At 38.3% G+C, this 26,183-nt stretch overlaps 2 protein-coding genes across 3 annotated transcripts; both read right to left on the bottom strand.

Moving 5' to 3' along the window:
- Positions 1-571: 571 nt before the first annotated feature.
- On the bottom strand, positions 572-11,498 carry sstr1b (somatostatin receptor 1b). Of its 2 annotated transcripts, none has more exons than XM_058782277.1 (2): positions 11,240-11,498; positions 572-3,479 (listed from the first exon to the last, which is right to left on the bottom strand). In XM_058782277.1, exon 2 carries the CDS (start codon positions 2,813-2,815, stop codon positions 1,700-1,702), a length of 1,116 nt encoding a protein of 371 aa, XP_058638260.1. In that variant the 5' UTR covers positions 2,816-3,479; positions 11,240-11,498; the 3' UTR covers positions 572-1,699. The 2 variants fall into 2 exon arrangements, with proteins under 2 accessions (XP_058638260.1, XP_058638261.1); XM_058782278.1 differs by lacking the exon at positions 11,240-11,498 and adding an exon at positions 5,239-5,337.
- Positions 11,499-19,654: 8,156 nt separating this feature from the next.
- On the bottom strand, positions 19,655-25,423 carry znf16l (zinc finger protein 16 like). The gene is given in 4 exon segments (XM_058783622.1): positions 19,655-22,258; positions 22,260-22,569; positions 23,187-23,369; positions 24,603-25,423. Coding segments are annotated over 4 exon segments (1,581 nt in total). The 5' UTR covers positions 25,294-25,423; the 3' UTR covers positions 19,655-21,861.
- Between the last annotated feature and the right edge of the window lie 760 nt (positions 25,424-26,183).

Below are 26,183 nucleotides of genomic sequence, written 5' to 3'. Positions count from 1 at the left end.
CTGACATGTTCTTTATTTGTGTTTTCTGCTTTTCTGTGGTTTATTCATTTGTTTGTGGCCGGCCTGATTTATTGGCTGAACACATGGTAAATTATGAAACCTGCATATCCACTTCTACTTTAAGTCTCTTTAGGATGTTTGCTTTGACCATGAAATGTTCTAATGGTCAAGCCTAAAGTAACTACACCTCTGTGTACATTTCTTGCTAGTTAGAGGCAGTTTTTTCTGTCAGGAAATAAAAATGAATCATGTCACTAAACAGAACCAGCTGTTTTTGCTGGATTCACAGAGTTTCTGTTTTTGTGTGTGGCAGCAACTCTTCCATACTGAAAGAAGAGTTAATGCATTGAGCAAACTCGTGTCATAAGGTTAAGGGAAAGGAATGGGCAAACTTCCACATCTGAGTCATTTCAGCTGTCATTAGACTGAAACCAATCCATGGCAATGAATTGGTTGAGCAGATGGAGAGCCTCAAAGTGATTGAGAATGATGCAACAAGCACAGATAACAGTGGTTTTAGTCAGTGGCTTGAAAGCTGGCAGACTAGCTTCCTCCTGTCTGAAACTTAAGGATCCGTCTGTGTCAAGTTCGAGTGAATTTAATTACGATTCCAGCGAGCACCTTGTTCATCATGCTGCTGCAACTGAAAGAATTCTTCACTATGTGATGCAATAGCACTGCTCCAGACAAATAGCAGACGCCTGACCAGATTCACTCAACTTTTATTGTCTTTTTTAATTTACTTTAAAATATCAACAATTTGGACCCACAACACAGTTTCAAAGCAGGGTAAACTAAGTCAAATTTGGGCATTGACATGAAGTAAATAATGATGTAAGCAAGAACAAATGGAATATTTTGTTATGGTGATATTGTGCATTCAGAAGTACACAGAATTAGAATCCACAAACTAATCATATAACCATTTAAACATATGTTTCATATAAACACTAATCCACAATTAATCTACAATTAACATTATTACATAAGGATCACAAATTTAACAGTATGGGGGATATGAGGTCTTGCTGGCCAATCTTCACCACATAAAAAGAGTTTTCGATGGACATTCAGTAGTATTTAAAGGCAAACTGAGACATAACATCCTTTTTCTCTCACGTGAGGAAACGTGACTGGATTTTGAGCATGAAATTTTGCTCAACCACACTTTCATAAGGAGTACCTTTATGTATCCTAATTACCATATCATGGTGTTTGATTGACGTTAACCATTCCCTTAAGCATATTTGAATTAAAACAATGTTTACACATCAGTTAGAAATGAAAGATATTTAAAGATTCAACAAACATCTATACAGATGCACTGGACTGCCTCATCTCTTTAGATACCTATATTTGATATCTGAATATGTAAGACAAGAAATGTATGAATTACCATGTTTATGAAATGTTGGGGAACTGTAATAATTTTAACTTAATGTAAATGAAATGATCAAATGTGTAATTGTGCTTACAACTGCTCAGAATGGTCTCCCTCTGTGTTCATGTTTCTTAAAAATCAATGTTATGAGACAATGTAACGATCATTTGCCAATTAGTACTGCACTTCATGTCTCAATGAATGATATGATTATGGGGCAGTTCACCCAAAATTAAAGAAATGAAAGTGAGTAAATAATGATTTTCATTTTTGAGTCAACTATCCCTTTAAACTCTAAGACTCTCACTGAATACCCTCTCACAGAGTGGTTGTACGAGAGGTACAGGTTCCATTACGAAACACCATGTCAGAGGCCAAGCACTCCTTCGGAAAGTCCGGTGGGCCGCATGTGGTCTGACGCCGCAGAGCCACAGCACAGTAGTCCACCTGCTCAGCATCCAGTCCGTTCTCCAGCCAGCGAAAGCAAATGATACGCTGAAACGAGCGGCGGAAGTTGTCCGACACGAATCCGTAGAGAATGGGGTTGGCGCTACTGTTAGCGTAGCTTAGAATGACAAATAGCTGAGTCACCATGGGGTCCGGCGGCTTGCGGAACACACTAATCAGCTGCACAATATAAAACGGCATCCAGCAGAGCACGAAAACGGCGACCACCAGCAGCACCATGCGTGTGATCTTCTTTTCAGAGCGCCGTCGCTGCAGCCAGCCCGCTTTCAGACCCACCGCTCGCATGCGCACCACAATCAAGCAGTAGCATAGGCAGATGGCAGCCACGGGGAGCAAAAAACCAAGTAGGAACGTGTAGACCACAAACGCTTCTGACCACGAGGACTCAGGCCATAGAAAGTTGCAGTCCACTCCTCCATCCTGCGCCGGAACCGTGTCCGCGAAGACGATGATGGGCAGAATAACAAGCAGCGAAAGTCCCCACACGCAAACGTTGACTACTTTGGCGACGGTTGGGCGACGGTAGCGAGCCGCTTTGATTGGGTGCACTACTGCAATGTAGCGGTCCACGCTCAGCACGGTCAGGCAGAAGATGCTTGTGAACATGTTGATGCCATCCACGCTGAGAACCAAACGACACATGAGCGAGCCAAACGGCCAGTGACGCACCGCGGCTGAGGTCGCCAGGAAGGGGACGCTCAACATGAAGAGTTCATCCGCAATGGCGAGATTGAGAATGTAGATGTTGGTGGCTGTCTTCATCTTGGCGTACTTGAGGATGACGTAGATGACCATGGCGTTTCCTGTGACGCCGACGCAGCACACCAGTGCATAGATGGAGGGGATGATGATCTTGCTGGCATCGGGTTCGGGTTCGTAATACTCATAGTCACCAGTAGAGTTGAAAGGCAGACCGGTTGAGAACACAAAGCTCTCGCTGCCATTGTATCCAGCAAGCTCTGCCATTTTTTGTTGTGTTGACTTTCTAAATGTGATTTCCAAAAGTCACTCAATGTCTTAATATTGCTCTGAATTTTGACATTCTCAAACAGTCACAAGTGTTGTTTTTCTCCAACCTTCAAATATCCTTGAAATTTTTTGCACCAAACCAATAGGCTTTATGACCAACCTGACAACCTCACATGGGTCTCATCTCCATCTCCTAAGGGACTCCAGTTCCTTCAGAACTCGGAGATAATAAGCAGAAAAATTGAAATCCGAAGGTAGAATTGTTGCATCTGCAGAATTCTAAGTATGAGCATTCCTCTTCGATTTCGAAGCAAACCTGTGCTCGTCTATGAGAGTGTGCAGGTGTTGAAGGGCATGGCCCGCTGAGCATCATTCAACTTCTCATTCTTGGCAGAGAGAAGGTATTCCAGCTCATTAAAAAGAAATCGAGTCAGTGAATCAAAGTATTACGACGTTACTCTCCATGTGCTCTTGCCGCAAGAACAGCCTCCCAGTGGACAACGTGATCCACAGCATATTGTTAAATCAAGATTAGTTCATCTGGAGTTGAAGCTGTTCAATCGTACCTTCAAAAAAAGAGAGATGCTAGAGGAGTTTAGGTGTAATATATTTAGTTTGCTTTGTTTCGCTGGTATTCCTTTGTTCCAGGTGTCGTTAAGATCTATAAAAAATTTAAAAAATAAAACATGTTAGTTAAAGGCACTGATGTCAATCATAAGGTTGAAGGGGTGATTACTGTAAAAAAAAAAAATTTAAAATTTGTCATAATTTACCCTCAAGTTGTTCCAAATCTGTATGCCTTTCTCAGGGCCGGTTCTAGACATTTAGAGGCCCTAGGCAACCCCCAATAAAAAGCACTTGAAACAAATGTGATTCCTAACCTTTTTACTGTATTTATACAACATTTCATTTTAAATTTGTATATTTTTACTTAGTCAAAAGTTTGGACACATTACTATTTTTAATGTTTTCGAAAGAAGTCACTTATGATCATCAAGTCTGCATTTATTTGATCAGAAATACAGAAAGAACTATAATATTGTGAAACTTTAAATAATGGTGTTCTATTTTTACCATACTTTAAAATATCTATTTCTGTGAGTCATAGCTGAATTTACAGCATCATTTTAACACATCCTTGTGAATAAAAGTATTCATTTATTTATTTTTTTTAAATACTGACCCATTGAATTGCAAACTTTTGAACGGTATTGTTACTGTAACGGAGTCGACGAGATGTGAGGCAAGCGGATCCAATTGCAAGCTTTTATTATGAAACATGGTAAAAACACAGGCAGGGTCAAATAACAGCAAACGGATATGGCACGGACAAGGCACAAGAGTAATCCTAGGGCAAGCGTGGGATGGCTCCGTAGAGTAGCTATCGCTAGACAAGGGATATACGCTAGACAATACTCGGCCATCTGAACAGGATCTCAGTGGGTATTAAATAGAGTGTGTAATAGCTCTCAGGTGAGCGTGTGATTGGTGACAACTGTGTGATCAGTGCAATGGATGATGGGAAATGCAGTCCAGTGTGACGTGCAACAGTCTGTGTGGTGCCAGAGTCAATATGATGGAAGGGCAACCTCCGATGGCGAGTGGACGGAAGACCACAAACCGGATTCGTGACAGTTACAAAAGATTTCTATTTTAAATAAATGCTGTTATTTTTATTTATTTTTTTAATTACTTTTCTATTGCACAGCATTATTGTTTTTTTCCCCTGCATTTTTGATCAAATAAATGTATAGCTTCATGAGCATAAGAGACTTATTTCAAAAACTGTAATGTGTCCAAACTTTTAACCGGTACTGTACGTACATATTAATCAAACTTTATCCAAGGTAATCTATTTTTGTTTGTTGAGGATGTAACTATAGCCATGATAAAATTATGATTATTTTGCAGTAATTTATTCACAGTTTCTGAATACCACTTCAGTAAATGAACATCAGTGCATTTATATATAAATTTTTTTCCCCTAGCTGGGTATGGACAGGGTTTCTCCCTCCCATTTAACCAATATTAACTATGATATTGTCATATTCTTAATATTAATAAATATGATTTTAGCCTACGTATTGTATTGCTACCTTAAATAGCCTACACATCAACACAATTTAGAAGTTACACACATCTGAGGTACTTTTTTTGAAACATTAAAAAATGGTCTAGTGTGTTTGCTTTTTGAATTTGAATACAAAGATCTTTGTTTTTACTTTTGTAGCTATTTTGCTAGTCAGCTCCCGACGCGATGTCATTTACTGTATGCGCAAATTCAAAGCGTCGCTTGTGCACTTTTAAACTCATAATAAATTGGTGAATGATCGGTCCAGAAACGAAGCTGATAGACAGAACAGGTTTATATTTAGAATACATTGCAATCACTCCAAAATAAATGATGACAACTCACACACCTGCATTAGGAGCTGTGCTTCTTTGCATGCCTATTTAGCCTTTTGCTTCGGCACCTAAAGGATGCGTTCATTACGGCAAACATTCAGAGGCGGGACCCGTTTTGAAACGGCAACATTAACTGGTTTAATTGTAGGTGAGTGACAATTCAACAATATCCAATGAACAATGAGGCTAGCATTTTGTTGTCCATGGACTGCCTTATAGGGGATGTTACGGTTTTGGAGGCCCCCCTCAAAGCCCGAGGCTGTAGGCCAGGGGTGTCAAACACAGTTCATGGAGGGCCAGAGCCCTGCAGAGTTTTGTTCCAACCCTGCTCCAACACACAAACCATCTAGTTTTCAAATAAGCCTGAATGACTTAATTAGCTGGATCAGGTGTGATAATTAGGGTTGCAACTAAACTCTGCAGGGCTCCGGCCCTCCAGGAACTGAGTTTGACACCCCTGCCCTAGGCAATCGCCTGCTCTGTATAGCTAGCGCCGGCCCTGGCCTTTCTTTCACCTGTTCTTTCACAAAAAAGAGGGTATTTTGAAGAATGTTGGCAATCAAACAGCAGCTGGTAGCCATTGACTTCTACAATATGGAAAAAAATACTATGGAAGGCAACTGTGTGGTTACCAAAATTCTTCAAAAATACTTTCTTTTGTGTTTAACAGAAGAAAGAAACTCATACAGTTTTGGAACAACTTGAGGGTGAGTAAATGATGACCGAATTTTCATTTTTGGTTCATTTGTGGTTACAATTTGCCTGTTCTCAACCATTTATTTTTTACATTGTAGTAATGCAAATCAAATGGTTTCTATGTGATAAGATAGGTGTTTCTGGAAGGTTGCTAAGTGAGTGTTTACTGGTGGAAGCCAAAAGAGCCCTCCATCAATCTTTACTCTCAGAAAAAAAAAAGGTACAAAGCTATCACTGGGGCAGCACTAATATGTACCCCAAATAAGGAGTGTATGACATTCTTGGCCCTAGATATGGCTGCTGGTATGCCTCCATGTAAATCTATAAGATTTAAAAAAAAAATTGCTTGTAAAAGCATTAGCACGTGATTTTTCATGTGCATATTTATAATGATGCTTGAAGCCAAAATTTTCCCACACCCCATTTTTGGACATTTTCCTTTGGTAAAATACTGTTGTTGCTTCTTTTCTTCTCTGAGGTCATGTGTTGTGATGTTAAGCTATTACTTTTTGTCTTTTGAAATTTTAATGTAATTTCCACACCCCATTAATAACGCAAAGGTCGTAACTTCATCATAATAAAACAGTTTGTTGGGTCATTTGTGGCACACATTGCTACTGGCGGCAGAAAGAGAGCAATGGCTTATTGTGTTGCTTGCACGGCACCAGTTTACCATCACAGAATCAGTCAGAAAACACGAGCTGCAGCGGGGGATATTAAACGAGCTCATTTCTGCATCTGTACGCATGTCACGTCTCTGTTACAGTGCCTCACACCACTCTACTCTTGTACTGGATGTGGGAGGGGAGGGAGGGGATTTTATTTAGTGAGTGTGCAGCTACAAGAGAAAATGAATGTGAACGTGATTGATGAAACCACATTCTGATGTGCATTTAAATAGAGCGTTTGTTAAGAAAACTTCCTAGCAAACACACAGACACCACCTTGTGGCAACATCATGAGGTCTGCACTGGATTACAAGAGTGATTCAGTTTTGCAAAATTGCTGTAGACACTTTTATTGACATAGAGTGAAACTATCAATACATAATATTGTTTCTGATATTGTAGGATCGATCAATGAAGATCAGACTGAATGCTTGTTACTTTCAGATTTTATTTTCACAGAGCATTGAACTATATGATCCGCAATATTTTATTTTATTATCGGTCACTTGTAATCTGCTGGTTGATTTATATGCACATTGATTGTAAAGTGCATGGCCTTGGGGTTTGACAAGGTGCTGTCTGTCTGTCTGTTTATTTTAATAATAGTAGTAGTAATACAGTTGGTATTATTGTTGATGTAATAATCATAACTGATAATTGATTCTTGTAGGCCTATTTATTTTGTGTTGTATATTATATACAGTGCATTCAGAAAGTATTCAGACCCCCTTCACTTTTTTAAAATTTTGTTGTTGCAGCCTAATACTACAATTGTTTAAATTCTTTTTTTTTTCTCAGTAATCTACACTCCGTACCTCATAATGACAAAGTGAAAACAGAATTTTAGAAATGTCTGTGCATTTATTAAAAAGAAAAAACTGAAATATCACATTTACATAAGTATTCAGACCCTTTACTCAGTACTTAGTTGAAGTACTTTTGGCATCAATTACAGCCTCGAGTCTTTTTGGGTATGACACAACAAGCATAGCACACCTGTATTGGGGGATTTTCTGCCATTCTTCTTTGCAAATCGTCTCAAGCTCAGTCAGGTTGAATGGGGACCATCGGTGGACAGCCATTATCAGGTCTCTCCAGAGATGTTCAATAGGGTTTAAGTCAGGGCTCTGGCTGGGCCACTCTAGGACATTCACAGAGTTGGCCCTAAGCCACTCCTGTGTTGCCTTGGCTGTGTTGTGTTTAGAGTCGTTGTCATGTTGGAAGGTGAACCTTCGGCCCACTCTGGACTGGGTTTTCATTAAGGCTCTCTCTATATTTTGGTGCACTGAACTTTTCTTCTACTCTGACGAGTCCCTCAGTCCCTGCCTCTGAAAAACTCCCCCACAACATGAGGCTGCTACCAGCACACTTTTACTTTTTGGATGCTGCTCTGCAGTTGATGAGCAGAGCTGGTTTCCTTCAAACATGATGCTTGGAATTGAGGTTCATCAGACCAGAGAATCTTGTTTCTTAGATTCTGAGGGTCCTTTAGGTGCTGTTTTGCAAATTTCAAGTGTGTTTTCAAGTGTCTTCACCGAGAAGAGGATTGAGTCTGGCCACATCGCCATAAAGCCCAGATCGGTGGAGTGTTGCAGTGATGTTTGTCCTTCTGTAGGTTTCTCCCATCTGCATATATGATCATGGAGCTCAATTAGAGTGACCATCAGCTTCTTGGTCACCAGTCTAGACAAGGCCCTTCTCCATCAATTGCTTGGCTGGCCGATCAGCTCTTGGAAGAGTCCTGGTTTTGCTAAACTTCTTCCATTTGAGAATTACGGAAGCCACTGTGCTCTTGGGAACCTTCAGTGCAGCAGAATTTTTATTTTTTATTTTTTGTAACCTTCCCCAGATCTGTGCCTCAATACAATCCTGTCTCTGAGCTCTGCAGGCAGTTCCTTTGACCTCATGGCTTGGTTTTCGCTCTGATATGCATTGTCAGCTGTGAGTTCTTTTATAGAGAGGTGTGTGCCTTTCCAAATCATGTCCAATCTATTTATTTTACCACAGGTGGACTCCAATCAAGGTGTAGAAACATCTCAGCAGTGATCAAGAGAAATAGGAGGTACCTGAGCTAAATTTCAAGCATTGTTGCAAAGGGTCTGAATACTTATGTAAATGTGATATTTCAGTTTTTTCTTTTTAATAAATTTACAGACATTTCTAAAATTATTTTTTCACTTTGTCATTATGAGGTACGGAGTGTAGATTAATGAGGGGGAAAAATTAATTCAAACAATTGTAGTATCAGGCTGCAACATAACAAAATTGAAAAAAGTGAATGGGGTCTGAATACTTTCTGAATGCACTGTATTTAGAAATGCACACACATATAGTTACTGTAAATAGAATCATATTTATTATTATTATTATGATGCATATTTTTCAGTCCTATTTTCAGTACTATTAATCTAATTTATATATATTATTATTATTATTATTATTATAATTATCATTGAGCGTGATTTATCATTTTTCAGTCCTATTCATCTTTATATAATATGTATTTGGTTATATATATATATATATATATATATATATGAGGGACTATTGCAAATGTAACAATCTGATAGAACTGTACAAAGAGAAAGTTATACTCATGTTTACTCAGGTTGTCCTTGGAGCAGACGATTAATGTGACTCATGGAGACAGAACAGCAGATAAACAGATCAGATACTTCACTGGGATGCTTTATTCTCTCTGCTTGTGTTAAGATGTCAGAGACTGATTTTATCTGTCTGTTGAGTTTTTACAGACACAATAGATTTCCATTTTCACCTTATATAGCTATTCAATAGCTCCTTCTTGTCAGTTTGTTTTAAATGATCTTTTCTAGTTCAACAGAACATCATTAGAGGTCGATGTGAGCCTGCCCAGCACCTGCCAGTAGTTTGTACACAGTTAGTCAGTGTAATGAGACTTTCAATTAATCAGGTTAGCCAGACCTCCTGCGGTACAGTGAAACGACACGTCACATTTCTGCTCTGCACCCTTCCTTTAAGCAGCACAGATTATTTTTCAATCTTCAAATACAGAAGAAAGCAATTTTATACCGTTAAAGTTCCAGCCGTGTTAAATGAGCTCAGATAATTATAATATATGACGTCTGTCAGTTTTTGCTAAAGATGTTTTGAGCTAAACCTACTTGACATTTATATATAAAATGAACTACTAATGAACCACTAAGTCTGCTATTATTATATATGCAAAAATAAATTAGCAAAGTTTTATTAACTGATTTTAAATAAAGAATAAAGTCAACATCATTATCAATAGCAGTTTACATAAAAATAAAAAGCAATATCTTGTTCATAATTTCTGAGGTCTTGATAAATTATTTTAAAATCAGATTTATGTGATTGAGTTGTGAACGCTTAAAATGTCTTTATAGCTTTGTTAACATTCAGACTTTGAAAATGTCTTCATATTTAAAAGGATCGGCTCTACTTACGTTTATATAATAGTAAATATATAATTTCCTTCAAATCCTGCAGACAAGTATCTTTCCAAGAGGTCAGAAGTATCACCTGTCCCTTTATTTCCTCTCTGTGATGGTGATGAAATACTGAAGCATCTGAAGTGCTGCTTTAAACACACATTATTACTGATAATAGCTGAGAATGACATATGAAAGATACTGTCCACTTATAACACAGCTCATACTGGTGAAAACTACAGCAGTGATTCAATGATATACAAGAGAGTTACTTAAGATTTTTTGAGATGTTAAACAAAACTGCAGGACTGTAATCAGATTACAGTATCATGAATAATATCTCACACTTATCTCATTTTCACAACAATGGAATGTCAGACACGGTTCCCCACAGAACTGCCAAAACATGTGAGAACAAACAAACATGTAAAGCAGCTACCAGTGAGTCTGTTTTTCACTTGTTTTTCCTCATTTTTTCAGTGTACAAAGCAAATTATTGTTATAATGGCCACTTTATATGATATATATATATATAACTATATATATATATATATATAGTTCTGTTACACATTTATGAGGTTACATTTCCGATAGTCCCTCATATATGATATATAACCAAGTATATTTTATATAAAATTAATAGGATTAAAAAATTATAAATCATGCTCAATAATAATAATAATTCAATAAAAATAATAAATCAAGACCCCCCCCCCCCTCTTTTTTTTTTTCCTTCTTCAAAATTGGGACAGAAATGTGTTTCCTTTAACTCATATTTTCATACTGGGTATTATTATAGTGTTTACATATTTTAGATGATGTGTTGTTTCTTTTTGATGTATTTGTGTGTAAGCCTGTTTCTGATGCTTTTGTATGAATGAAGAAAACTGCTTGCTCTCTCTCTCTCCCCTCTTCACACGCAGTTACAGATCTAAAACATCATGTTCTCCAATATAGACTTTGAGGTCTTGTTATGTGTGAAGGAAATAACATTTATGAATGATTTTATATCTGTGGACAATACAGTTCTCCATACTCCATAGACATAAAATCAGAATCATTCATAAATGTTATTTCCCTCACATGTAACAAAACCTGAAAGTCTTTGAATGAAAAAAAATCAGCGCTAAATTGTTTATATTTTTAGTTTACTATAACTCAACAATCTGCATTTCCATTTAAATTGTATGTAGTGTACAAATACTGTATTTTTTTACCTGGTGTGATCCAGATGAGTAGAGTTGTGTTGGTTAGTGATCCTGCTTGATTTAAATCAGGAGGAAGCTGCTGATATGTCAGTCTGTTTGTGCAGCTTGTTCTGTATCGTCCTCATGATGCTGGAAACACTCACAAAGCTGAAGCATCTTCTGGTCTCCAGCTCTTTCATCCGTACACCCACCAACCCGCTATCACTCAGTTTCTCTCTGTCTCCATCAGTCTGTTTGTCTCTCTCCCTCGTTCTTGTGCTGCCTTCACATATTCTCCTTGATTCCAGTGGTTGTGCGCTGATGTTCTCTCTCTCTCTCTCTATCCTCCCTCTAATCTTTCTGTCTCATTACATACACATTTATTCTATTTTCAGTACAAACAGCTCTCATTTCTTTTCCCTCATGCTGGGTATATCTGTCCAGTTTGATTGTTTGATTGATCGCCTACTTTCACCTGAAACCTATTGTGCCGAGGCATGTTAAAACTCAAACTATCCTTTAATAAATCACTCTTTTGTAGGTGTTTTTTTGGTTGTCTACAGGATGTAACAAATAGATCAAGATAACGACAGTGGACAGCTGTGGACAGTTTGAACTGGGGAAAGTGTATTTGTTCTGTCAAAAATGATAGTCTTAGGTGCCAGTTGTTTTCTCTCTCTTTTTTCATTTGCAAGTTCACTCTTACAGTAGCAAACATAAAAATCAGTAAAGAAATGGTTGTATGATAGTGAAAACAGACTAAAATGTTGCATTATTCGATACTGTTTCTGATGTGCCAATTTCTTTCTTCTCATATTTTTATTTACCTATACAGTAACAAACAGAAAATCACCCAAAAAACTGCATGGGCAAAATATGACATATGATCGTGACATAGGGTAAAATGTTGCATTATTTTTTTTAATATCCTCCCCTCTGCTGTATAGCTTTGCATACATATATATATAGAGTTGTTACGGTCGTGTCTTCCAAGAAGTACGAGGAGATGACAGAACGAAACTTAAATACTTTAATAATGGATACTCCTTCAGGAATAACAGAAATCACGATATTTAATTTCACTTGGGCACTACATAACTTTAAGACTTGACAAAGGAGAAAACCAAACTGAATGCTTATAAAGGAAACAGGAACAAAAGAGCAAACAACATAATCAAACTCAGGTGGAGACAATCAAACAATAATAAACCAAATGAGGACAGGAACAAAACCAAATAAGGGAAACGAGGACTAGGGTAGACAGACATGTAACAGTATCTCCCCCTCCCGGTAGGCGCGTCCCGCGCCGTAACAGTTCCAACCGGGAGGGTGGGCGTCCTGGATGCCGGAGCAGGACGGAGACCAAGATACAGAGGAGGCATCCAGGGCGGGTCAGGAGGTTCCGGCGGCCATGGCGGGTCAGGGGACTCCGAGGGCCATGGCGGATCAGGGGACTCCGGCGGCCTTGGCAGATCAGGGGACTCCGGCGGCCTTGGCGGATCAGGGGACTCCGAGGGCCATGGCGGGTCAGGGGACTCCGAGGGCCATGGCGGATCAGGGGACTCCGGCGGCCTTGGCTAAAGCCCGGAACATGGCCACTATGGCCAACAGAAGGATGGGTATATAGCCCCCTCCCAAAATTTTTGAGAGCGTTAAGGGATATTCGTCCTTGTTTGGATTCTCGGGGGCGCTCGGACAGGGCGGACTCTTGGGGGCGCTCTTGCAGCACGGATTCTGGGCAGCGCCTTCTTGGCGCAGGCACTGGGTGGCGCTCTTGTAGCGCGGGCTCTGGTTTGCGCTCTTGCAGCGCGGATTCTAGGGGGCGCCCAATAGAGAATCTTTGGAGGGAGCTCAAACTCCGTGTTTCTCAGCGACAGGCCAGAAACCTGACTGATCTAGAGAAGATCTGTGTGGAGGAGTGGGCCAAAATCCCTCCTGCAGTGTGTGCAAACCTGGTGAAAAACTACAGGAAACGTTTGACCTCTGTAATTGCAAACAAAGGCTACTGTACCAAATATTAACATTGATTTTCTCAGGTGTTCAAATACTTATTTGCAGCTGTATCATACAAATAAATAGTTAAAAATCATACATTGTGATTTCTGGATTTTTTTTTAGATTATGTCTCTCACAGTGGACATGCACCTACGATGACAATTTCAGACCCTCCATGATTTCTAAGTGGGAGAACTTGCAAAATAGCAGGGTGTTCAAATACTTATTTTCCTCACTGTATATATATATATATATATATATATATATATATATATATATAGTATTATTTTATATATCATAACCTAAAAATAATGTGTGTCTTAACGTAACTTATCGCTTAGATTTGAATTTAACAGAATTTTAATTAAATTATAACTTGGAGGTTATTCTGATTTTGTTTGAGCACAAGTGCCTGATCTTACAGGAAGGGAACTTTGCAAACATCACATCTCTTTTATAGCTTTGACGCTTTCACTTAAATAATTTAGTTTAAATGAAAAGTGGTTCCAGAAAAAACTAATTAACTTCCTACTGTCAATTCAAGGTCTGAATTTACAGAGAAGTGATGGAAAAATTTGTAAGACATTTCATCTACTCAAGCCTTTTAGATTATTTTAAAAGGATGAGAAGTAATGTGATATTTCATTAAAATGAATAGCTAATATCAGGTACAGGTTTAATGAGGTGTATTGTTATAGTTTATGAAGTTTTTTTCATCATTAATTTTTCATCATTAATTCATAAAATGAATCATGGCACATTTTTTCTTGACATAGGTTAATGTCTATTCTTCAGGCTTATGGCATTATCAGCGCTTTTCCCAAAGAACACAATGCGTGTTTGGGCTTACTGAAATATTAAAAGCAAATACATTCGATTATGCTCAGCGGTAACCTTTCAGATTTCCCAGAAATGCATGAAAATGCAAAGGATTAATGATTCTGTCTACTTCTATCTATTAGCCAAAGCTGCATTATATACGACGGGTGTATTTTGTGAGAAGAGCATGTTTTTGCAGATGACTTTTCATGTCCTAATTGTGCCTTTGAAGATTAGATTTTTTACGGGAAACCAGCGGAACCACTCTTATTGTTGCTCCCAAATGTATTCTAGTTTGCATGCATCAAACCCCTTTCAGTTGAATGAATGCATTGTGTTTAATTGAAGAATGCCATTTGAGAACAAGAATTCTGACTTTTGCAGATAACTCCGGTGGTTGGTTGAATTTTATTACTAATTTCAGATAAACACTTCAATATTCATCATCTACCTTGGTAAACAACCTCAATTCATTTATGATTCCACAATGTATAGTGCTAGAAATGCCAAGAGGAAACAAATAACATGCTTGTCTGTGGAAAACTGGGAGAAATTATTGGTGTTGCTTTTTGTATATTGAAAAAATGCTACTACACCTACAAGTACAAGTACTACAAGTAGAAAGACTGAAATTAGATTTTCTTGTAAGAGTAAACCTATTCTCTTTGTTTATTTTCTGGAATACTTGCTTCCGATAGTCTGTTGTGAAACATAGGATAACAGCTAAACTGAAACTTTGACCTTGTCTCTTACATTGTGTTAGTTTTATGTGTCTTATAAAACCATATTTGCACCATATACAGTATCTCACAGAAGTGAGTACACCCCTCACATTTATAAAACAAGACCCAATGCAAAGGCACTCTCTTTGTCCTACAGATAATGGCATAAAGAAAAGGCCTTCATGCTCAGTGTGAAATCAACCAAGCCTGACATTTATGGTCTGGTTTATTGTATTCATACCACACAATTCCAGTGGATTCTATCAGATAAGTTCAACAATTATGACGGCTAGAAAGCAGCCTTAAATGATTGCTCTGCCAATGTGGCATGATGATGCACCACTGAGGATTTAGTATCAGTTAATGGAGTGTAACTGCAGTCAGGTGCAGAAAATTATGGTTTTTAACAGACATGAACATGTCCTTTGATATTGAGTGCAAAGGAATAGATGTTATGGTGTATTTTTAGCTGAATATGTCCATGTAGCTGAACCATGGGAGCGCTGATGTGCAAGCATTCATACCTACATCGGTGCATAGAGCAGTCACGCTTTAAATTGATCTCGGTCCTGTCATTGTGTGATGCTTGTGTTGGTGTGTAGGTGAAAATTCAACATTGAATGGAAGTACAGCAATCCAATAATTCATGCCTTCAATACACTCAGGTAAAAAAAAAAAAACAATAGTAATGCATGTCGGTGCACAAAACATCTCTTCACCTTGGTTAAAAAAAAATCAGAACCTTCCAAAGGTGTAAACAGCAAGGTTACACAACAATTAGGTGTCTAAATGTGTTTACACTTTTTAACAAGTTTACATGATACATCAGAAATCCAAACTTCAAACATAAGCAAGGTTGTTACATATTCAGGTTCTTCATTTTGACTCTCTCTGTCCAGATCATTTAATCAGTGAATTGTTAACTGTTACAATCAAATCAGTCAAATTATTTAGTGCAATCACCAGTAGTGAACCAGTTCACTGAAAATAATCAACCTTGATGACAATCAGTCTTATGTTTAACATACTATTGAATGTAGTGCACAGAGTATATTGTTAGTATACACGTAATGCAATATAGTCTTAAAACTAACACCATAAAACATTTTTTGTTACTTGAAATAAAATCAACTTTATTGGAAATAAACGAAAAATAAATAAAAATTAAATATTTTATTTCAGGGCATGCTGCCATCCCAGTTGGCCACTGATGTTATGAAAAGACATCAAATTGGCATCATAATTGATGTTTAAAAAAAAAAATAAATAAATAAATAAAAAAAAAAACAGGTCAAAAATGCAAATTAAACTGATGTCCAAAACTTGACATTATGTTGATTTGATGTAAATTGAATGTTAAACATATTTGCCTACATATACACTAAACCAATTTTAGTGTGGGATTAACGTCCTATTTTATACCCAATTACCACTGGAAGGAATTGCAGACCAAATTGATTTTAAAATGATGGTACAGCATCTTGATCAAGTCTTGACTAATATTTGATGTCAAATTGATATCAAGGTGCCAGCTGGGGAAGCAACATTTCTCATTTTCATTTAATTTATATTGCTATGCTAAAATAACTATAAATATGAAATAAAATGAATAAATCTAGACATATTTAAAACAAATAAATAAATATAAATACACATGACGAAAACAGAAAACTAAAATTTTAACTGAAAATGAACTAAAATTAAAACAGAAAATAGAATTCCAAATATTAATAAAAACTATAATAGTATCTCTAACCTGGCATAGTGACAATCATATAACATAAACAAACCTAGGTGAACTGAAATTTGAAAATCTAATAAAGTTGAATTAAAGCTACTTTTATATTTATTTGACCTAATCCAACTAAACTATGAATTTATAAATAACTCTGAGCATGTGTGGGCTTTTCTTTTTTTAATGACTTTCAGCATCTTCTTATTTGCGTTGTCAGTATCATTGTACTGTATGTGATACTGTATAGTCCCATTTCAAAATTACAAGTGTGAAATGTTGCTTCATCCTTGGTTTAATTTGCTTTAAAAGAAGAACCTGGAGTTACTCAAAGTGTGAAAAGCCCTTTTATGTATTTGTTCCCATTCCAGCCCTCACTGTGATGGAAAGCGGCTGCAGGTAAGTGAGGTTTTGTTTAGCAACGCTACTAGTAGTTAATGAATATGGCTGCTTTCCTAATGTGTCTAAAGCAAACATTTCACACATGTGGTCTCATGAGATGGATAAAATTAGACCCCCTTCACATCAGGAGTCCATAAATCCCCTTCACTTCCACAATAAGAGCCCAGGTGTTTACATTGTGTCTGCAATGCCACTATTGGCCAGTAAGTGCTTATTGCTTCAAATAATGAAAACGTTCTTTTTATAGCATTCACATACAACCAAGTTTGAACACACTTGAATTTGTTTCTTATGATCTGAAAAAAAATATTATTATATATTTCTAAAAATTGCTTGTTTGTTTGAGAACACAAAAAAAAATAAAACAATGCAAAAATAGTTTACAAAAATACAGTTAAATACAATTTAATCTCTTTTGTAACCCTTTCCAGCTTTATTTTTTTATATTAAATACATGAATGAATACATTTTATATAAATTTGACTATATGATACATTTTTATGTAAATTTGTCCCTAGGTTAGTTGACTCCAGGTAGGTATTCACTTTTTTTTTTTTTTTTTTTTTTGAATTTTTGTGATCTTTGCACAATTAATTTTTACAGTTTGTTCAATGAAAACAAGCATGTTGGGTTAAACACTTCACTTGTAGATAGCTACAGACCTGCCTCTCTCCTCCCATTCATAGCGAAAACACTCAAACGAGTTGTCTTCAACCAGGTATCATTATTTCTTTTACAGAATAACCAACTGGATGCTAACCAGTCAGGTTTTAAGAGTGGCCATTCAACTGAAACTGCGCTACTGTCAGTCACTGAAGCTTTGCAGTTTGCAAAAGCTGATTCCAAATCATCAGTTCTTATTTTGCTGGATCTATCTGCCGCTTTTAACACTGTGAATCATCCAATCCTCCTGTCCACCGTCTCATCACTGGGCATCACTGGGATTCCACTTCGCTGGTTTGAATCCTATCTCATTGGTAGGTCTTTCAGGGTGGCCTGGGGAGGAGAGGTATCCAAAGCATATCAATTGGTCAATGGGGTTCCTCAGGGATCAGTTCTTGAACCCCTCCTCTTCTCCATATACATCACTGGGACCCATCATAAAGGCACTTGCCTTCTCCTACTATTGCTATGCTGATGACACACAGCTCTATCATTCATTTCAACCAGATGATCCAACGGCAGCTGCACTGATCTCGGGCTGCCTGGCGAACATCTCGGCATGGATGAAAGAACATCACCTACAGCTCAACCTGGCAAAGACTGAGCTCCTTGTCTTCCCTGCCACTCCGACTCTACAGCATGACTTCACCGTCCAGTTAGGTTTATCAACAATTACCCCATCAAGGTCGGTCAGAAATCTTGGTGTAATCTTTGATGACCGGCTGACTTTTAAAGACCACATTGCAAAAACTGATCGATCTTGCAGCTTTGCACTAGACAACATCAGAAAGATCAGGCCCTTTCTGACGGAGCATGCTGCACAACTTCTTGTCCAGGCCCTTGTCATTTCAAGGTTAGACTACTGCAATGCTCTTCTGGCTGGACTTCCATCAAACACAATCAAACCTCTACAAATGATTCAGAATGCAGCGGCACTCTGGTCTTCAATGAGCCCAAAAGAGCCCATGTTACACCTCTCTTTATCTCCCTGCACTGGATCGGGTTGGGCTCCCGGTTGCGGCTTGCATCAAGTTCAAAACACTGATGCTTGCATATAGAACAACCACAGGCTCAGCACCTGCCTGCTTCCACTCACCATTACGAATCTACATTCCTTCCAGAAGTCTGAGATCTATTAGTGAGCGACGCCTCGTGGTACCATCACAGAGAGGCTCAAAATCACTTTCCAGAACATTTACATTCACAGTTCCTGGCTGGTGGAATGATCTTCCACCCCTATCCAGAATGCTGAATCCCTGACAATTTTCAAGCGACAGCTGAAAACTCACCTCTTTCATCACCATCTGACCTCATCCTAAAAAAAACCCAGTCTAGCTTTTACTTATTTGAACAACGCCTGAAACTTGGTATTATGAGCACTTCCTGTGTCTATTTGCCTCTTTAAGATGGATCGCTTGATGTATTCCCCAAATTGTAAGTTGCTTTGGATAAAAGCGTCTGCTAAATGTAAAGCAAACCGTTTTTGTCAATTTGTGAAGAATCTTTTGACCAATTTATGAAAAACTGTGATACACTGTAATATGTATAAGCTTGAATTAATTACTAATTGCTTAAAAGTGCACAGTTTAGTGTAGATTTGTTTTATCACTAATATATATTACTCCCATAATTTAGATTTCATCTATAATCAAAAATTCATTTTGTGTTGCCAACTTTTGTAATCTCTGTGTGAGAATTTGTTGCTTTTCGTCAAAGTGTTTTCCTAGAAAATAGTCTTGCAGTCACACAGCCCTGCAATCTCCTGGAGAAATGACAAGTTCAGCTGGCAGTGTGTTATTAAGGCGTCGTGGTTACTGACGGAGACTTGTCACCCTCTAATAAAGAAAAATAGTTGTCTGGATGTTCTTTCTCACAGTCTCTCTTAAATGTCATGTTTTCTCATGCATTTCTGAGAGACATTTACAGGAGGAATGACCGCAAAAGCATTCAACCTGTCAAGAGCACTCCATACCTGTTTGGGTCCATAGCAATTTCAATGCAGGTTAAAAAACAAACACATCACTGCATACACAAGTGTTATATTTAATGTGCTTCAATAGCGTGTCATGGTGTCAACAACCGCTTACTTACAAATACATAAAACAACTTGAACCATATCTTAAGAGTATTTATTAGTTACACTTCAGTTTATTTCAGTACAGTTTGCCTTGAGCAGATCATTCAAGGTAGAGAAATGACAAATTGTACCTTTTTTGTGCTATTTAATCGGTAATATTCAGGCTATTTTGAGATCACCGCTATGGAAAAGTAAATAAATCTGATGGATTGCTTGTATTTCCAACACTTAAGAAACTTAGTCATTTCCATTAAGTGTGTCCAGGTTCATTTGTGAATGACACATCCATGTTTTTTTTTTTTTCATTCAGGTATATTTTTCCAAACTTATAAGTTGTTAAAATACAGGTAGACATATATAAACAAATTCACTAATATAAATTAAAAAAGTTAATAGTGCGATCACATAATTAAAACAAATTGAAAACACAGATACGCTGTACCGGTGGTGCAGTAACACAAGTCATCCACACGATGGCAGCACTCACACACTCGCGACTACAGGTTTGTTGTATCTTTTCAAAATGACACTTCAGTGCTGAATGGAGCTTAATCATTTCTGTATCATGATTTTGAACCAACTTTCAATTATATTAAAATACATTAGTTGTATGCTGGGCGACCATAATAACACTTAGAATGTAACTTGTAAATATATAAAATAATATTTCCCGTTTTATCTTACACATTTTCACAGGCATTTATGATCAGACTTTATTAGATACTAATGATTGGATTTGGACGCATACCATGGTATTCTTTTAAGTACCATCTCAGCTGGCACCTTGATATCAATTTGACGTCAAATATTAGTCAAGACTTGATCAAGATGCTGTAACAACAGCAATTTCTTCCAGTGGTAATTGGGTAAAAACAGTAAATGAATCCCACTCTGATATTGGTTTAATGCAGGCATCCTCAAATCTGGCCCACTCCTGCAGAGTTTAGCTCTAACCCTAATCAAACACACCTGAGCATGCTAATCAGAGTCTTCAAGATCATTAGAAAATCACAGGTAGGTGAGTTTGATCAGGGTTGGAGCTAAACTCTGCAGCTGATTGGCCCTCCAGGGAAAGATTTGAGGAAGCCTGGTTTAATGTATAAGTAGGCCAATATATGTTTGACGTTTAATTTACATCAAATCAATGTCATGTCAAGTTTTCGACATCAGTTTGATTTGCATATTTGACCTGTTTTTTGACCTGTTTTTAACGTCAAGTTGACGTCTTTTCAACATCAGTTGCCAACTGCGATGTACACAATTTATCAAACGTTTACAGTCAGTAAGTGTTTTTTTGTTGTTGTTTGTTTTTAGGAATAGCCTAGTTTCATTTAACAAGGATGCATCAAGTTGATCTAAAAATGAGAAAAAAACCCATTTCTAATTAAATAATCTGAAAGCGTATCACCGTTTTCAGAAACATACAGCACAACTGTTTTCAAAATTGATCATATGAAATGATTCTTAAGCACCAAATCAGCACATTAGATTAATCCTGAAGGAGTAAAATTGCCATCACACGAATAAATTACATTTTTAAAATGTATTTAAATTGTAACAATATTTCACAATATTACCATTTAAACTGTATTTTTGAGCATTTTGACCTTACCGACCCTAGACTTTTGAATGATAGTGTACATGAGATATGGAAATTATTCAATACAATAGGTATTTATCTAAATAATGTTGTATTACAATCTCACACTATGGTACTTTTTTGTAAGGGTAAGGGAATGTCATGTTGAATCATTATTAATATATAATTATTTAACTTAAAAGACTCACTATTGTTGAATTAGTTAGAAATAAGGCATATTTCACTCTGTTAATCTGGCCCTGAGGCCCTGTTATCTGTTTCTAAACAGAGTCAGAATCACTTTTTACAAAAAATCTGAATTTTAAAAAATGAACAATTAAAACACATCAAATGATATTTAGTGCAGTCTTGAAATACTGTGTATGGACACTCAAACACCTTTTATGTTTGACGCTGGAAGAAATTATTGCAAAATGTTTCAAAAAACGAACATTTAACAAGCAGCAAGTTACCGTTAAAGATGACGTTAACTAACTTGAATGACAAAGATGTCCTTATTCATACAGCTTCATATTTACGATGAAACCTGATGTTGTTTTATTGTCATAACGACCTCTCTCAAATCTCGGACTTGAAATGGATCCTGAACCAGCAGTCGAGGAACTATCAAACCACTTTTTGTAAACATCTGTCACTCGGCTGTTACCCGGTTTGCACCTTGTCTTCCTGTGCCCATGCTGGACTGTGGCCACTGGCTAACTGGGTAGCCGGCATACAGCGATGACTCTTATATGTGCCCAGATGCCTGAAGCTCCGCCCACACTGGTAACAAGAGTAGGGCGTAGCGCCGCTGTGAATGCGCATGTGTGTGTATAAGTTGCCCAGCTCTTTAAATCTGCGTCCGCACTGGGGACAAGCGTAGGGACTCTCTCCCGTGTGCACTCGCTGGTGGCGTTTCAGTCCGGACAGCACTGGGAAGCCCTTCCCGCACTGCGGGCAGGGGAAGGGGCTCTGGGCTCCGCTGTGGCTGAGGCGGTGGCTCTTGAGACGTGCGGCGTGCCGGAAACGCTCTCCGCACTCGGGGCAAACGAAGGGCTTCGCCAGTGTGGATGCGCTGGTGCTGCCGCAGGTTGCCCAGGTAGTTGAAATGGCGCCCGCAGTCGCCGCACTCATATCCGCCCTCCACCTTCTTCTCCCGTGCCCCCCGGCCAACAGGTCTTTCTGTACCTCCCAGAGCTCGGCCTGCCTCGCCCGAGTCGCCCTCTCCGCGAGAGGAAGAACTGCCCGGGGCCGACTGCAGAGTGCTCTCGTCGTGATGCATGAGTTTGATGTGCTCCTCCAGGAAAGAGGAGTCAGGGCAAAGGGTTCCACAGAAGGGGCAGATGAAGGTGTGAGAGGAGAACTGCTGACCTGGAAAAGATGGTCAGTAAATCAATTCATATTTCCAAATCACATCAAAAGGATTGTTGATGTGAAAAAGAACACAAAAGACAAGGTTGCTATCATTGCATCTATTTTTATACATACTAACGTTGTCATACCTACACGCTAGTTCAAATGTTTGGGGATCTTTTTAAAAAAAATTTATTTAGCAAGGACGTATTCAAATGATAAATTATTATTATGCATAAAATATTTCTATTTCAAACACATGCTGTTCTATTCAACTTTATTTTCATCAAAGAATTCTGAAAAATATGCATTGTTTTGTTTTTTTTTTAACACCAAATCATCATATTAGAATGATTTCTGAAGGATCATGTGACACTGAAGACTGGAGTTAATCACAGGAATAAATTACTTTTTAAAATATATTTTTATCTCAAGACTAGGACTAAAAACTCACAGTAAACAAGTTTAAGGGTAAAGATCAAGTATTGAATTTAATAAAAAAAATTAAAAAAAGATAAAGATCAATTAAATGTTAACATCAGGGTCAGAGGTGCACAACACATAATGCTTCCCAGCTGCATTCATGTAGAGTTCGCACCGAAACTGAAACATTCTCTTTCTTATAAAACACTGACCTGGCTCCATTCTGTCCATACTGTCCTCCGCCGGGCTGCTCCTGTCTTCCTGCGGGGAGCCCTGAGTGTCCAGAGGAAAATGGTCAGACACTGACCTCAGACTTCCTCTTCCTCCTTCAGAGTCTTCGGTTTCATCCTCGTCATCCACAGTGGGAACATCTTCACATTTTGTTTCAGTATCACCTAAAGAAGCAGAGGAATACATGGATAACTGTTAATTTATTCAGATGATGTTGAACTTGAAATTTAGATTTTTTTTAGCTTCAAACACCTTTCACATGTCAGCAGTCATTAACTATGAATTAAATGTATAACTGAAGCGAGGCAGAATTAAATTTGATGTAGTGTATTAAAATATGACGAGCATTTGTGACGTGAAAATAATACATAAAATACTGCAGCAACAACATCATAAAACATGTATGCATGCATACCACAACACATGCATATATGGGCATACAATGTGCAATTAAACATATATTACAAAGAACGTATAAAACATGTAAGCAATACATTGCTGCTATAAGCATCTATATACATACTGCAATGAGTGCATACTTTATAGAAATATATGCATCTATATATTTTGCAATGCATGTAATTTATTAATTAAATGCATACGTCAATGAATGCATATTACAAACACGCATTTAATGCATGCATACTACATGCAACCACATATATACTACAAAGACAGCATACAAACTATACACATGCATACTTTACACAACTGCATTCATCTATATACTATAACGCATGCACACTATAATATATGTGCAAACATAAGACACAATGCATGCATATTATGTGCAACAACATGCATACTACAGTAGTCAATATTTCAGGTGGATCAAAACCTTTCATCAAAGTTGTCCTAAAACCAAGACGCGTTCTTGTCTTAGGGCAACTTTGATGAATTTTTTTGATCCACTTCAAATGTTCACTACTGTATATCAACTAGAACACATACTACAATCAATTAGATACATACTAAAAAGAAAACGTAGGCTATACCACAATACATTAAAACTATATCCATATTGCAATGCATGGCATGCATACTATATACATGCTACAGTGCATGCATACTTTAAACAACTATATTCGTCTATATACTATAATGCATGCATATTATACACACTATATGCATTCGACAATGCATATTACAAACAACTACATGCACACTACAGTCCGTGTCTACAATACTCCAGGTCAGGGGTAGGCAACCTGTCCTGTAGAGTTTAGCTCCAACCCCCAAACACACCTGAACAAGCTAACCAAGGTCTTCAGAATTACTAGGGCTACAGGCAGGTGAGGGTTCTTGGGTTGGAGGGTTGGAGCTAAACTCTGCAAGACATCGGCACCCCAGGACCGACGTTGCCTACCCCTGCTCTAGGTTATATGATTAAGCAGTACCTTTAAACTCAGCTGAGTTGAGCTCGACTCCTGTCATCCACTCATAGTCATACATGCGCTTGCTCGCGGACGGCAGCATGCTGAAGATGTCCGTGTCAGCGTCGGTGTCCGCGGCTCCGCTGTCCGTCCACAGGCTCAGAGACGCGTGCGGCTGCGCTTCGGACCCAAAGGCCTGGTTGCTGTGGTCGCTCTCCACTTCAGCAGCGCCCCGCTGGTTCTTATCCTTCATCAGATAGTCGCAGATCGCGTTAATGTTCTCCTTCTTCACCACGGGCGTCCCGGGTTTGGCTTTCTTCGGGTCGGCGCCGTGTTTCTGGCCCGGTTGATGCTCTGCTTTCCTAAAGTCCAGGCTGCTGGAGTTAGACCCCCTCCCGTCTTTCTCCGTCGACTCCAGCTTGGCTTTGAGCAGCTCGATCTCGTCGGTTTTCTCGCGGAGCTCCATCTTTAGGACTCTGATCCGGACGCTGACCAGCTTGCGTATCTCGGACAGCGCGGACTCCAGCACCACCGTGATGTTCCTGCCCAGGTGCTCCGTGATCTCGGTCACCGAGCACACCAGCTGCTCGTCGGGCTCGAGCTCGGACAAATCCTCCTCGTCTCGGCTGAAGGACCCCGCGTTGTCCATAAAGGCGGCCTGGGACTCCGAGGACGGGCCTGTTTCCATATAGCAGTGGTTTCTCTTTCGGCTCATGCTGAAGAGCGCAGGCACTCAGCGCAGATGGGACAGTGTTTTGATCGCGTTGGACACTGAGGATACAGCAGAGACACCATAGAACACCAGACGAACTTCCTCCCACTTCGGAAGTTGACAAAATAAACAGCGCCCCCTACAGAGCCATCCGATAGATAGATAGATAGATAGATAGATAGATAGATAGATAGATAGATAGGTAGGTAGGTAGGTAGGTAGGTAGGTAGGTAGGTAGGTAGGTAGGTAGGTAGGTAGGTAGGTAGGTAGGTAGGTAGGTTGGTTGGTTGTCTTTTACTGTGTTCGGTGGACAATATGTGGACCACCCTGGACCACGAAACCAGTCATAAGTAGCACGGGTATATTTGTAGCAATAGCCAAAAATACATTGTATGGGTCAAAACGATACATTTTTCTTTATATACCAAAAATCATTCGAATATTAAATAAAGATCATGTTCCATGAAGATATTTTGTAAATTCCCCACCCTAAATATATCAAAACTTCAATAAATAAATAAATATATATATAAATTGATTAATATGCATTGCTAAGGGCTTTATTTGGACAGCATTAAAGGCGATTTTCTCAGTATTTAGATTTTTTTTTTTTTTGCACCCTCAGATTTTTTATTCAGCTTTCAAATGATGTATAAATCTCAGTTTCAAAAAAAAAAAAACAGAAAGAAAAAAGACCTTTATGGCTGGTTTTGTGGTCCAGGGTCACATATATACAATAAACTATGAAGTCGAGGTTATTTAATGATTTACTGCTGCATCCTTAAATAGGCAGGCTAGTTTAATACTTTATAGGCCTACTAAGTAGTCTATAAACTACATAATTTGTCATTACACTTCATATATTTGTCTTCAAAGATTAGTTGTGCCGTTAA

This window comes from Onychostoma macrolepis, chromosome 07 (genome assembly GCF_012432095.1).
Source record: "Onychostoma macrolepis isolate SWU-2019 chromosome 07, ASM1243209v1, whole genome shotgun sequence".
Classification (NCBI taxonomy): Eukaryota; Metazoa; Chordata; class Actinopteri; order Cypriniformes; family Cyprinidae; genus Onychostoma; species Onychostoma macrolepis.
This window is presented reverse-complemented; position numbering and strand designations above follow the sequence as displayed.